This window comes from Microcaecilia unicolor, chromosome 2 (assembly GCF_901765095.1).
Source record: "Microcaecilia unicolor chromosome 2, aMicUni1.1, whole genome shotgun sequence".
NCBI classification, from domain to species: Eukaryota; Metazoa; Chordata; class Amphibia; order Gymnophiona; family Siphonopidae; genus Microcaecilia; species Microcaecilia unicolor.
Genome location: NC_044032.1, coordinates 108312973 through 108329320, shown reverse-complemented (window position 1 = coordinate 108329320; position 16348 = coordinate 108312973). Strand labels below are relative to the sequence as shown.

Genomic DNA, 16348 nt, shown 5'->3' with positions numbered 1-16348 from the left:
AAAGCAGCTGTATTTGAAGAGGATTAACTGGTGACCCACCTAAAGTGGATAATTATTTTGATTCCTAGAAGACCTCACAAGAAGCAGGAGATTTTGGAGGCTGAGTGATACACCTGCCTTTCCAGCGTCGCTAGCAATGAATGAGACAGTTGGCAGTTCCCACCGGCAGAGGAGATCAGTAAGCATTGAGCGATTTGTGGAGACGCTGGTAGTGGCAGACAAAATGATGGTGGGATACCATGGCCGTAAAGACATTGAACATTACATTTTGAGCGTCATGAATATTGTAAGTTTGACCCCTCATCCTAACATTAAAATAAAGAGCTTTCTTTTCAGTGTAAACAATGAAAAACTCCTAGATATTTTTCAAAGTCGAGATAGCAATTTCATCCTGTTTTCTTTTGCACAACCTGCACAACCTGAAATGCAAATAATGATTAAATAGAGAAATGAAAAGTACCCAATTTTGTTTTTCTTTTCAGTTATTGAATGTGTTACGGACTTTTAAAACTATGCATTGATTCCCTGTTTATTACCATTACAAAGTAAATAGTCACTTTCATCCCCTTGTTAGGAAGTCTAAGCATTTTTTAAACTTAATTTTTATTAAATGTTCATGCTGCTAAAAGTACATCAGCATTGCAAAGTAACAACATAGGATAACAGCAATTGGAAATCTCGTCTTTTGATGTTCGGACTTGCTCTTTGATACGAATAAAAATAAAAGATTTTTCAGTGGATGGTTCACTGGCTCACTGTAGACCATGGTCATTGCACAAGGATAATGCATTTAAAGGATCACTGCCTTCTGCTTAGTCTATAATCAGGCATGTAGTCTGAGGCAATTGCCACATGACCTCACATTGGGCTTAGGCATGCATGCATAGTAAGGACCCTTTTTGCATGCTAAAAATACCACTTACCTTACGTGCTTTAGTGAATAAGGGCTAAAATTAGTGACTACCTGCATGAAAATGATGGGTATGCTCTCCATGCCCGCTATTTACCATGGATCTGGCAACAGGTAAAAATTTAACATCTGCCTCCAACTAGTTGTAAAAGTTTTATTATGCACTACATGTCCCAAAATCCCTTGTGCTAAGCAGCTCTTTGACTTTTAGTTGGTTACTACAGGGGATTGTTCTACACTTAAACAGTGGCACAGAGAAAGAGATCCTCTCCTGATCCCTCCTTCTGAACAGAACAAGAGTTATCCACATCACATGAAATTTCTCCAACACTGCATCATCCATCCTTCTTGATAGTTTCATCAGGGTCACTTTACCCACCTATGGGGCCCTAGGCAAACTTATATGAATTCTCCCCTACCTCTGGTCCGGTGGCACAACTTCCTCAACCCCCTGCCAGCCAAGTCACTTCCTGCCCAAACAAATTCAGCATAAAGGCACGGAGCCACTGTCAAGCAGGGGCATAGCCAGACCTCGAGGTGGGAGGGGGCCAGAGCCCAAGGTGGGGAGGGCACATTTTGGTCACCACCCCACCAGCACCCCATCCACTGTCCCCTCCACCGCTGTACATCTTGGCTGGCAAGGGTCCCCAACCCCCGCCAGCTAAAGCATCGCTGCCTTAAATACCTTGGCTTGCAGGGGTCCCCAACCTCTGCCAGCTGAAGACTTCGTCCAGCACTGGTCTCCAGCTCCGCCGCATTGCCAGCTTTGCTCTCTCTTCCCCTTATGTCTGGCACAGTGAACAGCGCTGGATGAAGTCTTCAGCTGGTGGGGGTTGTATTGCCTTTTTTTCACTAGCAGCAGTGGGGTTGGTGGCTGGGGCAGTGGCGTAGCTACGGGTGGGCCTGGGTGGGCACAGGCCCATCCAGCAGCAGCACCACACATCAACATCTCTCCTCCACCGCGGTGTCCTGGCATCTGCCCACCTATCACTGAACCCCTTCTCTCCCTGGTGTACCTTACAGGCGTACCTGGCACCTGCAATGATTTAATTATTACTGCCTGCGCAGCTCTGCAGGCGTCCATCAGCTGGGTCCCGTCCTCACTTTCATCATTTCCTGTCTGTTGGGACCCAGCCAATGGAAGTCTGCAGAGCCGGCGCAGGCAGCAATAATTAAATCACTGCAGAGGCCGGGGACGCCTGTAGGGTACACCAGGGAGGGACAGAGTTCAGCGATGGACGGGCAGATGCTGGGATGCCACTGAGTAGGAGAGATGTTAATGTGGGGTAGGTGAAAAAAATCTATAATTTAAAAAAATATCTCTGGGTGGGGTGCTATGGAGTGCCATGTCGTGCGTGGAAAGATGCTGGATCAGAGTGAAGAAATGCCAATGGTAGCCCATCCCAGAGTGAGATTGAGAGCCAATGAGTGAGGTTTTTGTATTGGTGCAAAATTTGGCATACTGGTAATATAATAACATATAGTAACATAGTAGATGATGGCAGATAAAGACCTGTACAGTCCATCCAGTCTGCCTAGCAAGATAAACTCATTACATCATACTTTATTACATAAAGTATGATGTGATACTTCATATGTATATGTAACCTGGGGTTTAAATTTTAAAAAGAATTAAAAAAAATATTCTTACCTATCTGAAGGCAGGAGGAGCACTGCAGGAAGCAGCACTGGGTTTTTCTGTGGGCAGCTGCTGTCCCGTGAACACTGTAAGAGGCAGCGCTGCTGATCCAGCCGGAGGTTCCGTTTCCTAGGAGACGGAGTAGCTGGCAGTTGCCAGAAGGGTGAAGCCTGTTGAAGAGTGTGGATGTGTGCTGAAGAGTGTCTGAGTACAGGGAGTACTAGTGAAGTAATAGGCGGTGGGAAAGAGAGTTGGTTGCAAGAAAACAAGGTTCTAACACTGTTTGGAAGGAGGAATAGATGGTAATGTGTAGGGTTACCATATGGCTCCAGAAAAAGGAGGACGGATTGAGCCAGCCGGGTTTTACTTCCATTGCTTTCAATGGAAGTAATTGAGCCAGCCGGGTTTTACTTCCATTGCTTTGGAAAGCAATGGAAGTAAAACCCGGCTGGCTCAATCCGTCCTCCTTTTTCTGGAGCCATATGGTAACCCTAGTAATGTGTGTTTAGCATCCGGAAGTCAGAAAATTGGATTGGATGTGGTGAGTGTTTTCCCTAAACATACCCTTCCAGGACAGGGAATACCAGTGTAAGAATAGGCCTGGAAGTGAGGGGCTGTTTGTTTATCTTTTATTTATAAGAGTTTATGGACCCAGTGTTTTGAAAAGCATTTAAGTGACACCCAGCATAGTGCTACATGTCTAGAATAAGGAGTTAGGGTTTTTCTCCATTTGATTTAATTAAGAGAGGTGCAGGAGGAAGAGAATGTGCATCGGAGGAGATGAGTGAAACTGCAGTGAAATCAGAGAGAGAGAGAGAGAGAAAAGGAGAACGGATAAGTAACTGAAAAATATATTATAAATAAATACTTACCTGAGAGGGAGTTCGGATCCAAAGGGAATCTGGAAAAGAAAAACAGAACCACAAAGTATCAAATTCTTGCTGATAACAAGGGGACAAACAAATAACAGTGATGTCTAATTTATAGTAATAGTAGATGGGAACAAGAATGATACTTATCTGATGCTGTGTATTTAGGTCTGTTAGTTCCACCTGTGCAAGGAAAGAAAGCCTCAAATGTTGATTGTCAGATGGATGTATGGTTCTAAATGTTTAAGTTTTAACAAACTAGCAATCGTTTGAAATTAAAAAGTATTCTAATTATTTTGGGGAAAACTAATAAACATATTTGGTTAACCTTCTAATTAGTCTCCCTCTAATTCGGAATCTATCTTAAATTTAGTTTTAATTCCTCTCCCGTCCTTTGAGGACAGGAGACGTGGTTAGTTTCTGTAGCTTGCCCCTCATTCCTGTGTGCTGGCTTCCGGGAAGTTGCCACGACTGCCAACATCTGGCTTCCCGGAATCCTGCTCTATCTTACATCATACACAGGCGTGAGTGGGTACCTGCTTACATATACCTAATCTTGATGTGACCTTGCCAGGACTTCTCTGAGCTTCCTCAGTATCCTGGGATGTATTCCATCCAGCCCCATAACTTTGTCCACTTTCAGATTTTCAAGCTGTTTATAAACACTTTCTTCAATCAAAGGCACAATGTCTACTCCTTTCACAGATATACCCTCGCAGCTGACTGCGATCTTTCTCCAGGATTTTCTTCTGTGAACACCGAAGAGAAGTATTTGTTTAGCACTTTCGCTTTATCTTCATCACTCTCCACATAGCCATTTTCAGCACCTTTCAGTCTTACAATATAATTTTGGACTCATTGCTTTCAATGGAATTACAGATCAAAGCTTATTTTAAACTTAAACAGTTGCAATTGCTATGTTCTTATTTTTTTTTTTTAATTGAACTTTCAAAAAACTAATCAAGAACATTCTTGATAATGAGAAGATACAGAGAGAATTAGTAATATTAAACATCATATTACTCAAATTTACTACATGCAATATATAATCTATCCAATCTATAGTCCAAAATAATGAGAGAGAGCAAGGTACAATTCTAGGAAATATAGATTTTTTTAATTAAGTTAAGCATTTAGAAGAAAAACTCTGACTAAATTAATTATGAAGTGGACGAAAATATTACAATAGGATGCGTAGTTGGAGTTACGACAGTCTTGGAATCTAAGAAGGAAATTAAAGTTGTAGGATCATAAAAACATATTTAACCGAATTTACTTTCAATACACATTTACAAGGAAAATTCAACCAAAACAGACCACCCATTTGTGTGACCCGAGGGCGAAGTTTAAGAAAAAGTTGTCGTCGCTTTTGAGTTACTCTAGCAATGTCTGGAAACATTCTAATCTTACAATTCATAAAAAGTTCTTCTCTATGCCGGAAAAATTGTTTTAATATCCAGTCTCGATCTGGTTGTAGTACAAAGGATACTATTAAAGTTGCTGGTTTGGAGCCCAACTCATCCTCTTCAAGGAATTGTGTAAGGTTTAAAGCATCAAACGAAACATCAGCTCCTTCAGCTATAGGTTGATTCGTATCTTTCTTTTTAAATAATGACAAATAGTATATCTTGGAGACTGGAGGAAAAGCTTGTTCCGGGATCTTCAATATCTCTGATAGATATTTTTTAAAGGTAATAAGAGGAGCAATAGAAAACACTCTAGGAAAGTTTATCAAACGCAAAGTTTTAGCTCTTTGCTAATTTTCCAGGTTTTCCACCTTATATTGTAACTGCAAATTTTCATTAATCAAGTTCGCTTGAACTTGTTGAAATCTACCTATATTACTAGTATTAATTTCAATATTCTTTTCCATTTCTATTGTTTTTGTTTCCAGGCTAGAGATATTTTCTAAGGGAATCTTTGTTTGTTGAGTCACAGACATTAATTTTTGAGAAAATGAGGTTTCCAACCCCACAAGTGCATCCCAAATAGAGTCTAAAGTAATGGTGTAGATGGTTTTAAAGGCAAAAGTGACTTACTAAGAAAGACAGATTCAGTCAGTATTTCATCCGACGGTTGTTTCTCCACTGCAGCCTTAGAGTCTTGCAGAACGCTGACTCTATCCTGTTGCTCCGCTTCCTGAGTGTAGTTAGCTGGCAAACCTGTACCATGACCTGACCCCGCCACAGAAAGCACTTCCTGGTCAGTGCGCTGGGCCTCCTGCACGTCGTGGTTCCGTCGCTGGCATGAGCGGAGGTGTCCATTCATCAGGGCTCAGAGAGATTTCAGCCTCAAGCTGAAGGGGCGGATCACCTCCCACCACTCCCCCCAGCAGCAAGGAATCCGAGCCCAAAGAGCGTCCGAATGCAGCGAAGCGGTCCATGGGTTCCACCACAGGTATCGCTAGTGTTGCAGGGCCAACACGCTGCCTACCCCTCCTCTTAGGCATGGAAACAGGGAATGAAAGCAAGAAAACGAACGAAGGTGGGAAAAAGAGCCGCTTAGCTGTTTTTCTTCAGGGCACCATCTTGCTCCTGTTCTTATTTTTATATGATCATTTAAAAATAATAGTTCACTTGTCAATTCTTTCTTTATTGGACTATGGGAATTCCATGTATTTAGGAATAATGACTAAACAGCTTACTAAACTTCAGATGATTCCGAATTCAGCAGCTAGACTGATATTTCATTGTTCTAGGTATAAGAGTGCATCTCCTTTGCTGGCTGGGCTGCACTGGCTGCCGCTTCAAGCTAGAATTCATTATGTCTTGTTTTCAAGTTTCTATATGGTACCTGCTCTACAGGCTTTCTGGATAGTTTCAAGATCTTGAAAAATTCTGCTTTGTCTCGATCATGTAACTTTCTGCTTTTGGTATTTCAGTCTGTTAAATTTATTTATTTCAAAGCATTATTTTCTGGTTCATTTTGGTTTTCTTCTATTCATCTTTGGAATAAGTTACCTATTCAGATACGTTCGTTAATGAATCTTTTTGCATTCCGAAAGTCGTTGAAAACATCTGTTTTCTGAAAATGGATAATTGATGTATGATAGTTTACTTAATTTTCCTTTTTTAATTAATTCGATATTTTGTTACATCCTGATTTATGTTTCAGTCTTACTTATTTTGTTACCTCGTCTTGAATTCTGTTTGGAAAATTTGGTGGGTTATAAGACCCTTGATGACATAACATAAAACAATTCCATTGCTATCTTTTCTTCTTTCCCCAAAATACCTGAAAAAGGTCTTGTCACCTCTCTTTACATCTTTATCCATTTTTTCCTCTGCCTGCGCTTTCGCTAGCTGTATTTCCCTCTTCACTTCTTTGAGTTTAATCTGGTAATCTTTTCCGTGATCCTCTTGTTGCGTTCTTCTGTATTTCTGGAATGAAGCTTCTTTTGCTCTTATTTTTTCAGTCATTTGGAGAACCTTATAGGCTTCCTGTTTCTCTTGTTTTTGTTTACTTTCCTTGTATAAAGATCAGTTGCCATATTTAAAACAGCTTTCAGCTTGGACCACTGCACTTCCACTTCACCTATGCCTGCACATACCATCAGCTCCTTCTTCAGGTATTGCCTTATTTTTACCAAAATCAGTACATTTGAAATCCAGTACTTTGAGTTTTTTCCGTTTGCACTCCGCTTTCGCTCTTATATCAAACCATATCATGTGATTTTTTTTATTTTTATTTATTTATTTGTAGCATTTGTATCCCACATTTTCCCACCAATTTGAAGGCTCAATGTGGCTTACATTTGCCGTAATAGCGGTTGCCATTTCCGGGTATCAGAATTACAAAAGACATTGCATTGAGGTGCATGATGATTACTATTGCCTATCCACCCAGACATTGGAAACACTTCCTCCATTTGTGAGCACTAGATCCAGAGTTGACCCTTTCGTCGTGGTTCCGTCACCATTTTTCTGAGTAAGGCACATTGACAGGCATCTATTTCTCTCCAATTCTGCCGACGGGACGTTCCACTGCACATCAGGCAAGTTCAATAGCACCTCCCCTTTCATACCAAGCTTATGGATATCTTCTATCAGATCCTTGTCCAGCTTCTCCATTTGTACCAGAGATCTGTAGATAACACTCGTGTAGATAAAACTTCCATCTTCTCTTTCCAGGACGATCCATATAGCCTCTTCCTTTCCCGAGGTTCCCTGCATTTCAGCTGCTCTGATACTGTTTTTCACATACAGCACCACTCCTCCACCTCTTAGGCCCTCCCTATCCTTCCTAAAAAGATTATAGTCCGGTATGGTCGCATCCCATTCGTGGGAATCATTGAACCATTTCTCAGTAATAGTAACAATATCCAAATTTTCCTCAAACATCAGGGCTTGCAAATCTTGTACCTTTTTACTTAGACTGCGAGCATTTGTGCTCATTGCTTTCCGTGTAGTAAGTGAGTTTGGATGGGTTTCTTTCCCTCTGCCATCATGTGTTTTCTTTAGGTGACTTTCTGAATTCCCAAGGGACTGAGGCCTAAGGAAGGGCTGCTAGCTTCTTTTATTGACAAGTAATGCATTCATGTGAACCTAAAAATGGATTTTTGTATCATGGCATGTTACATATTTTAAACTGAATTATTTTAAGCACTTACCAATACCAACAGTAAACTACATAAACATCAATGGAAGCAATTTAATTGTATTTAAATAATGATCAAAGGGCAGTGTTATAATTTAAACCTGATCAGACACAATTCTACTGAAAGCCAACCACCTCAACACACATCAGGTTCTGTAAAATGTTCTAAAATCCCACCTGATTATTATTTATTTATTTATTTATTGCATTTGTATCCCACATTTCCCCACCTTTTTGCAGGCTCAATGTGGCTTACAATACATCATAAATGGTGAAGATATAATAGAAACATAGACATTTAGTTTACAGAAGAATCGTGGCAACATGATAATGGTATAACAGGATAGCAATATAACAAGCAGATATTATAAGGCAGTTCTGAATATCTGTGGAGGAGTAGTGTATGTTTACATCTGTTGATCTTTGTGGTATGCTTTTTTAAAGAGATGGGTCTTCAGTAGTTTTCAGAAGTTGGTTAGTTCATAAGTCGTTTTTAGGTTGCGCGGCAGTGCGTTCCATAGCTGTGTACTCAAGTAGGTGAAATTCGACGCATGCATTAATTTGTATTTTAGGCCTTTGCAGTTTGGGAAGTGCAGATTAATGCTAAGGGATGGGACTTGATATACTGCCTTTCTTTGGTTACAATCAAAGCAGTTTACATATTATGTACAAGTACTTATTTTGTACCTGGGGCAACGGAGGATTAAGTGAATTGCCCAGAGTCACAAAGAGCTGCGTTGGGAATTAAACCTAGTTCCCTAGGTTCTCAGGCCGCTTCACTAACCACTAGGCTACTCCTCCACTAGCATGTGGCTTCTGTGTAGAAATATGTAGCGCATTCTAGCAGAATGCTGCACCTTGGACATACACACAAAATGAAGACAGACCCTCAACAAATATGAATCAAGGGACCACAGATTAGTACTAGAGATATGGAGACAGAAAACTGAACTTGAAGCTCAACAAATTAGACTCAGCATATACAACAAACAAGAGAAAAAGAAACTAAAATGCTAGATATCAGAGAGGTGCATTTCCAAAAACTGACATATTCCAATTAATAAATTCAAAATAAAATACTTTTTTCTACATTTGTTGTTTGAACATTTTATTTTTTTCATTCACTTTGGTCCCAGTGTCTCTGCTCTGCTTTTCTCAGTATTTTTCCTGTTTTTGCAGGGTGTTCTGTCTATTTGACATTTCTTCTTTCTCCATATCCACCATCCTTCTTCTCTCTGCGCTCTATTCATCCTCTCCAGCATATCCCTTTTGTGTCCCTATCCTCCTTCCCTCTCCCCCCCATGTTCAGCATCTGCCCTCTCTGTGTCTCCATCTCTCCCCTTTTCCAGCATCTGCTCTTGCTGTGTCTCTATCCCCTCCCATTTTCCAGCATCTGCCCTCTTCCAGCATTTGCTTCTCTGTGTCCTCATCGCTGCTGTTTTCCAGCATCTGTCCCCCTCTGTGTTTCTATCTGCCCCCTTTTCCAGCATTGCCCCCTGTGTTCCTATCTCTCTCCCATTTTCCAGCATAGCCGCTTTGTGTTCTATTGTCCCTACCCTCTCCTTGTCCATCATTGACGCTCTGTGTCCCTGTCCCTCCCTATCCAGGATCTCTTCTTTGTGTCCTTGTCTCTTTCCCTGTTCAGCGTCTTCCCTTCTTCCCATATCTTGTGCCATCCCTATCTCACCTTGCCTGACCCCACCTCAGAGCCACATCTCTCCCTGGTCTTCTCCCCCTCCCTCCATGGTCCAGCATCTCTCTCTTTCCTTCCTCCAGTCCAGTCTCTCTCTTTCCCCCCCAAAGCAAGTACCATCTCCCTACCTCTCCCTTGCACCCGTTCTCCTCCATCCACACTGTCTTTGTTATTTTTTCTCCATAACAGAATATAGATTTTTCTTCCAGGAACTTGTGCAAACCTTTTTGAAACTCAGATACAGATACACTGACCACTGTTACCACATCCTCTGCCAACTATTTGTTGAGTGAAAAAATATTGCCTCCTATTTGTTGTAAAAGTATTTCCATGCAACTTCATTGAGTATCGCCTACTCTTTGTACTGTTTGAAAGAGTGAAAAAATCAATTCACTTCTACTCATTCTACATCACTCAGGATTTTGTAGACCTCAATCATATCTCCCCTCAATCGTCTCTTTTCCAAGCTGAAGAGCCCTAACGTCTTTAGCTTTTCCTCATATGAGAGGAGTTCCATACTTTTTATCATTTTGGTTGCTCTTCATTGAACCTTTTCTAATTTCGCTATATCTTTTTTGAGATAAGACGACCAGAACTGAACGCAATACTCAGGTGATACTCAGGTGAGGTCGTACCATGGAGCAATACAGAGACATTATAGTATTCTCTGTCTTATTTACCATTCCTTTCCTAATAATTCCTAGCATCCTGTTTGCGCTTTTGGCTGCCACTGCACACTGGGCAGAAGATTTCAGCGTACTGTCTACAATGACTCCTGGAGCTTTTTTTTTTGGGGTGCTGACCCCATAGCATCAGGTAACTATGATTTGGATTATTCTTTCCAATGTGCATCACTTTGCATTTATCTACATTAAATTTCATCTGTTATTTGGATGCCCAGTCTTCCAATTTCCTAAGGTCTTCCTACAATTTTTCACAGTCTTCATATGTATTAACAACTTCGAATAGTTTGTGTCATCTGCAGATTTAATCACCTCACTCATCGTTCCGATTTCTAGATCATTTGTAAATGTAAAATAGCACCGATCCCAGTACAGGTCCCTGTGGCACTCTATTGTTCACCCTCCTACATTGAGAAAAATGGTCATTTAACCCTACACTCTGTTTTCTGTCCAATAACCAAGTCCTAATCTACAATAGAACATTGCCTCCTATCTCATGACTCTTTAATTTTCTCATGAGGAACATTTTCAAAAGCTTTCTGAAAATCTAGATACACTACATTAACTGGCTTACCTTTATCAACATGTTTAGGCACGTTTCAAAGAAATGAAGCAAATTAGTGAGGCAAGACTTCCCTTGGCTGAATCCAGGCTGACTTTGTTATTAAACCATATTTATCTATGTGTTCCGTAATTTATTCTTTATAATAGTTTCCACTATTTTGCCCAGCATCACTGTCAGGCTTACTGACCTGTAATTTCCCAGATCACCACTGGAACCCTTTTTAAAAATCAGCATTACATTGGCCATACTCCAATCTTCAGGTACTACAGACAATTTTAATGACAGGTTATAGATTACTAACAGCAGATCAACAATTTCATGTTTGAGTTGTTTCAGTACTCTTGGATGCATGCCATCCGGTCCAGGTGATTTACTACTCTTTAATTTCTCCATTTTGCTCAGTATGTCTTCCAGATTTCTTTCAGTTCTTTTGCATCGTCACCGTTGAAAACCATTTCTGGTACAAGTAGATCTCTTACATCTTCTTCTGTAAAGACCAAAGCAAGGAATTCATTCAGTCTCTTCGCTGAGTACCCCTTTTGCTCCTTCATGATTTAACAGTCCCACGGATTTCTTTGCAGGCTTTCTGCTTCTGATGTACTTGAAAAAGTTATTGTGAGTTTTGCCTCTGTGGTAAGTTTCTCTTCATATTCTCTTTTAGTCTTCTTTAGCAGTGCTTTGCATCTAACTCGTCAGTGCTTATGTTGCTTCTTATTTTCTTCATTTGGGTCCTTTTTCCATTCTTTTGGCTCTAATAGCTTATTTCACTTCACCTTTAACCATGCAGGCTATTGTTTTCTGTTCTTTCCATCTTTGTAAATATGAAGAATGCATTTTATCTGGGCTTCCAAGATGATATTTTTAAACAATGTTCATGCATGATTTAAAGTCCTAACCTTTGCAGTCGATCCTTTTAGCTTATTTTTAACCATTTCCCTCAGTTTATCATAGTTACCCTTTAAAAAATTAAATGATGCTACAGTAGATTTCTTTGTGGCTTCACTCCAGATATTAGCTCAAACTTGGTTATGTTATGATCACTGTTTCCCAGTGGATCCAACCAGGGGCGTAGCCAGACTTTGGTGGGAGGGGGGTCCAGAGCCCAAGGTGAGGGGGCACATTTTAGCCCCCCCGGCACCGCTGACCCCCCCCGCCATTGCCGACCCCCCCCATTGCCGACGCGCCGCCACATTTCACAACCTCCCGCCCTCTAAACCCCCCCTCCCGCTGCGAACCCTCCCCCGCCGTCGCCTACCTTCGGTTTTGTTGGCGGGGGACTCTAATCCCCACCAGCCGACTCTTCATCCTGCAGTCAAAAAATTCTTCGTTCTGTTGCATGCTGACGTCCTGCACATTGTATGTGCAGGACGTCAGACTCGGAGAACAGAACGTTCTGTTCTCTGTACGTGCAGGATGTCAGCATGCAACAGAACAAAGACTTTTTTGACTGCAGGACGAAGAGGTCGTCGGCTGGCGGGGATTGGGGTCCCCCGCCAGCAAAAGTGAAGGTAGGCGGCGGCAGGGGAGGGTTCGCGGGGGAGGGGGGTCAAGAGGGTCATTGGGAGGGGGGTCCAGGACAAAATCTACGGGCCCAGGCCCCCTCAGGCCCCACGTAGCTACACCACTGGATCCAACACCATTACCTCTTATACTGTGCTGTGCATTCCACTAAGGACTAGATCTAAAATGGCTCCCCATCTTGTTGGTTCCTGGACCAGTTGCTCCAAGAAGCAGTGATTTATTATGTCTAGGAAGTTTACCTCCCTAGCTCTCCCTGATGTTTCCCTCAGATGGGCAGTTTTACAAAATCAGACAGTTACAGGGAGCCAGTTTTAGACCAGGACACCTATGTGAAAGTCCAAAAAGGCTCCTATTTTATGTCTATTTCAAAAAGCATAGGTTCTTCTGTGCCTTAGGAACCCAGAACCAACCTAAGTAGCAGACAAATACTCTTACAGAAATGTATGTTTTCTTCATAGAAGTTGTAAATTTTTGCATGTTTTCTATGTTTGTACTGGTGTTTTTTATAAAGTACATGCATACATTGGAAATCTGCTCCTGTTCCACCTAAATAGTTCTCCCAGAACACCCACATGTGATTGCTGAAGAAGTATGGGCTATCTTTGGATGCATCTGCTCTTTTCTCCCCTATACTGCCATACAATTTTATAATAACCCTTTTTCCATGTGTAAAATATGCTTTATATATGCTTTAGAAAATTATGCCCATGGGCTTTAACAGGCACTTAATGGATTATTTTATTTTACTGTCTTGCATTCTAAAATAGTTTTCTATGAGTTTTATTTTTTTGTATATGATCCAATATTATTTCCATTTTCAAAATTCAGCATCAGATTTTCTTTAGTCAAAAGTCCATGCTAGACTACGAAAAAGTGCCCTGTACTGTGGATTATTAATAATGGAAACAGAACATTATTTATTTTGAGTTTTTAAAAATATTGCATCATTTAAAGGGAAAAAAGCATGCACAGAAAAACAGAAAGCAGTTGACACAAACATTCCTGTCAGTTATGTTGGTGAATTGGAACATTTATGAGTAATTAATGTCCTGAATTCCATGCAATCTGATTACATAGAAGCTAGCAGAATATTATAATTAGATTAAGTACTCAATGTCACGAAATACCTAGAGCCCACTTGGGGGGGGGGGGGGTAACCCTGCGGCCACCTGAAGGGTCTGTCCCAGCACCGCTGAGGCCCGTTACCACCTGTGCACATTCTGTACTCTGGCATACCCTTCCTCCCACCTGCTGGTTTACGCTTGCCTCTGGGTGAGTCTCCCACCCAGGGGCGTATCTGGACTCTGGCAGTAGGGGGGGCCAGGGCCAGAGGGGGGGGCACATTTAGCCCCCCCCGGCACCACCGACCCCCCCCCCGCCATTGCCAGAGCCCCCCCCTGCCACCAACGACTCTCTCCACCTCCACTCCCGCCGCCAACCCTCCCCCGCTGACGCTGTTTACCTTTGCTGGCGGGGACCCCAACCCCCGCCAGCCAAGGTCCGCTTCCGCCTGCTTTTAAAAATAATTCTTCAGCTGGCGGGGGACCCCAACCCCCGCCAGCCGCCGAGGTCTTCAAAGTTCTTGTTCGTCGTCCTCCGTGACCATGCTGTACGCTGCTGATTCGGAGTCTGTCTGACGTCGCACCACGTTGTATGCGTGTACAACGTGGTGCGATGTCAGACAGACTCCGAATCAACAGGGTACAGCATGGCCACGGAGGACGACGAACAAGAACTTTGAAGACCTCGGCGGCTGGCGGGGGTTGGGGTCCCCCGCCAGCAAAGGTAAACAACATTAGTGGGTGAGGGTTGGCGGCGGGAGGGGGGCCAGGGCGAAATCTGCGGGGGCCCAGGCCCCTGTGGCCCCACGCAGATACGCCCCTGCTCCCACCCACAATTTAATTCCACAGTGGTTTCTAAGGACACTGGGGCCACAATCTCAGGGGTTCCACAGTTCCCAAAAAGCCCCCCCCCGGACCAAACACACAAACTCCAGGATTCTTAATCAGTCCAGGGCAGCAGAGTCAATAAATTAATAAGGTTTAATGTCAGGAAATTGAACATGGTGAAAATATAGCAACAATAACAGGTAAATCAAACAGGTATCAATATTAAAACTAACTAAACATTTAGGGAGTTCAGGAAATATAGCTGCTCACAGGTTATAAAATATAACTGCTCACAGGACCTCAGTGAAGAGATCTTTCTCTCTCCTCTCCCTCTCTGAGACTAAAGATTACCTCAGTGCTTAAGTGGGAAAAAACTGTCAGTTCTGTAATAGCTTTACAAAAAAAAAAGACAGTCACCATCTGCTGGCCAAACAAGGGAAATACACTAGGGAACAAATATGTCATACTTTAACATAAGAAGTTATAGACATAAATCCCCTGTTTTGTCATACTCAGTGTATCTGATATGGCAAGATTTTTCTTTTAAACAGCAATGTTACCAGTATTTTGATGGCAGGCATCTGAGAGGCTTGCTTTTGGCTAGTTTTTTCTGTGCTGGAAAAGTTTGAGGTCCATATTCAAAGCAATATAACTTGCCAGAAATGATTCATGGCCGATTAAGTCACTTGTTCAGGGCTAACTGTTCATTTTCAGTGGCACTTAGCTGTCCAAAATTCCGCCGCACGTCTTATCTACCGCGTGAACCGATACTCTCATATCACCCCTCTCCTCAAGTCGCTTCACTGGCTCCCGATCCGCTATCGTATACAGTTCAAGCTTCTCCTATTGACCTTCAAGTGCACTCAATCTGCAGCCCCCCATTACCTCTCTACCCTCCTCTCCCCTTATGTTCCCACCCGTAACCTCCGCTCTCAGAACAAATCACTCCTATCTGTACCCTTCTCCACCACCGCTAACTCCAGACTCCGCCCCTTCTGCCTCGCATCACCTTATGCCTGGAACAGACTTCCCGAGCCCATACGCCATGCGCCCTCCCTGACCATTTTCAAGTCCTTACTCAAAGCCCATCTCTTCTCCCTTGCTTTTGGCGCCTAACCACCTTCCCCATTCATGATACCTACACTTACTACATAGTTTGTTACCTTTAGATTGTAAGCTCTCTTGAGCAGGGACTGTCCTTCCCCATGTTTAAACTTGTACAGCGCTGCGTAACCCTGGCAGCGCTATAGAAATGCTAAGTAGTAGTAGTAGTAGTAGTAGTACTTAGCTGGTTAGTGGCGCTGAAAATGACTGGTGAGCGCCTAATGCAAAACCAGCTAATTTGGAGGTGTTCCGGAGGCAGATTCAGCACTTAACTGGCCAATGCCACCACATAAATAGGACTGCATAAAAGTCAGTCCTATAATAATGCAGTGCCCAAAACTGGTTAAGTGCTGAATATTGCACTTTACCGGCTATGGAAACCTGGAAATTCAATGCTGGAGCCTGGACATGGCCTGGCATTGAATTTTGAGGCATAATGCCAGCGCAGTTAGCAAAACGCTGAGTGCCGTTGGCTGAATATTGACCTCTTTGATTTTACCGCCTCTCTTATGGTCCAGATGCTCTCCTGCCTCTGCCCTTAACACTGACACCCTTGCATCAGGCATGTACAGGCTATCAGGATGGGAGCTGAGGCATGAGGAACAAAGGACTATACATGCTCAGTGTAATGTGTTCGTGCAACATTTATAGTAACTTTATACTATTTATCATTAAGGCTGTACCAAATTCATATTCAATTCGATTTGGCCCCAAATAATGAACATAAGAACATAACAATAGCCATACTGGGTCAGACCAATGGCCCATCTAGCCCAGTATCCTGCTTCCAGCAGTACCCGGCAGAAACCCAATTAGTAGCAACATTCCATGCTACCAATCACAAGCAGTGGCTTCCCCATGTCTGTCTCAATAGCAGGC

At 42.5% G+C, this 16348-nt stretch overlaps 1 protein-coding gene across 1 annotated transcript in view; it reads left to right on the top strand.

The window, feature by feature from the left end:
• ADAMTS6 (ADAM metallopeptidase with thrombospondin type 1 motif 6) overlaps positions 1-16348 on the top strand; it is a 648820-nt gene that overhangs the window by 55469 nt on the left and 577003 nt on the right. The window contains exon 5 of the mRNA XM_030193183.1: positions 72-286. Within this exon, the coding sequence (XP_030049043.1) occupies positions 72-286 (215 nt within the window). The remainder of the gene's footprint in view (positions 1-71; positions 287-16348) is intronic.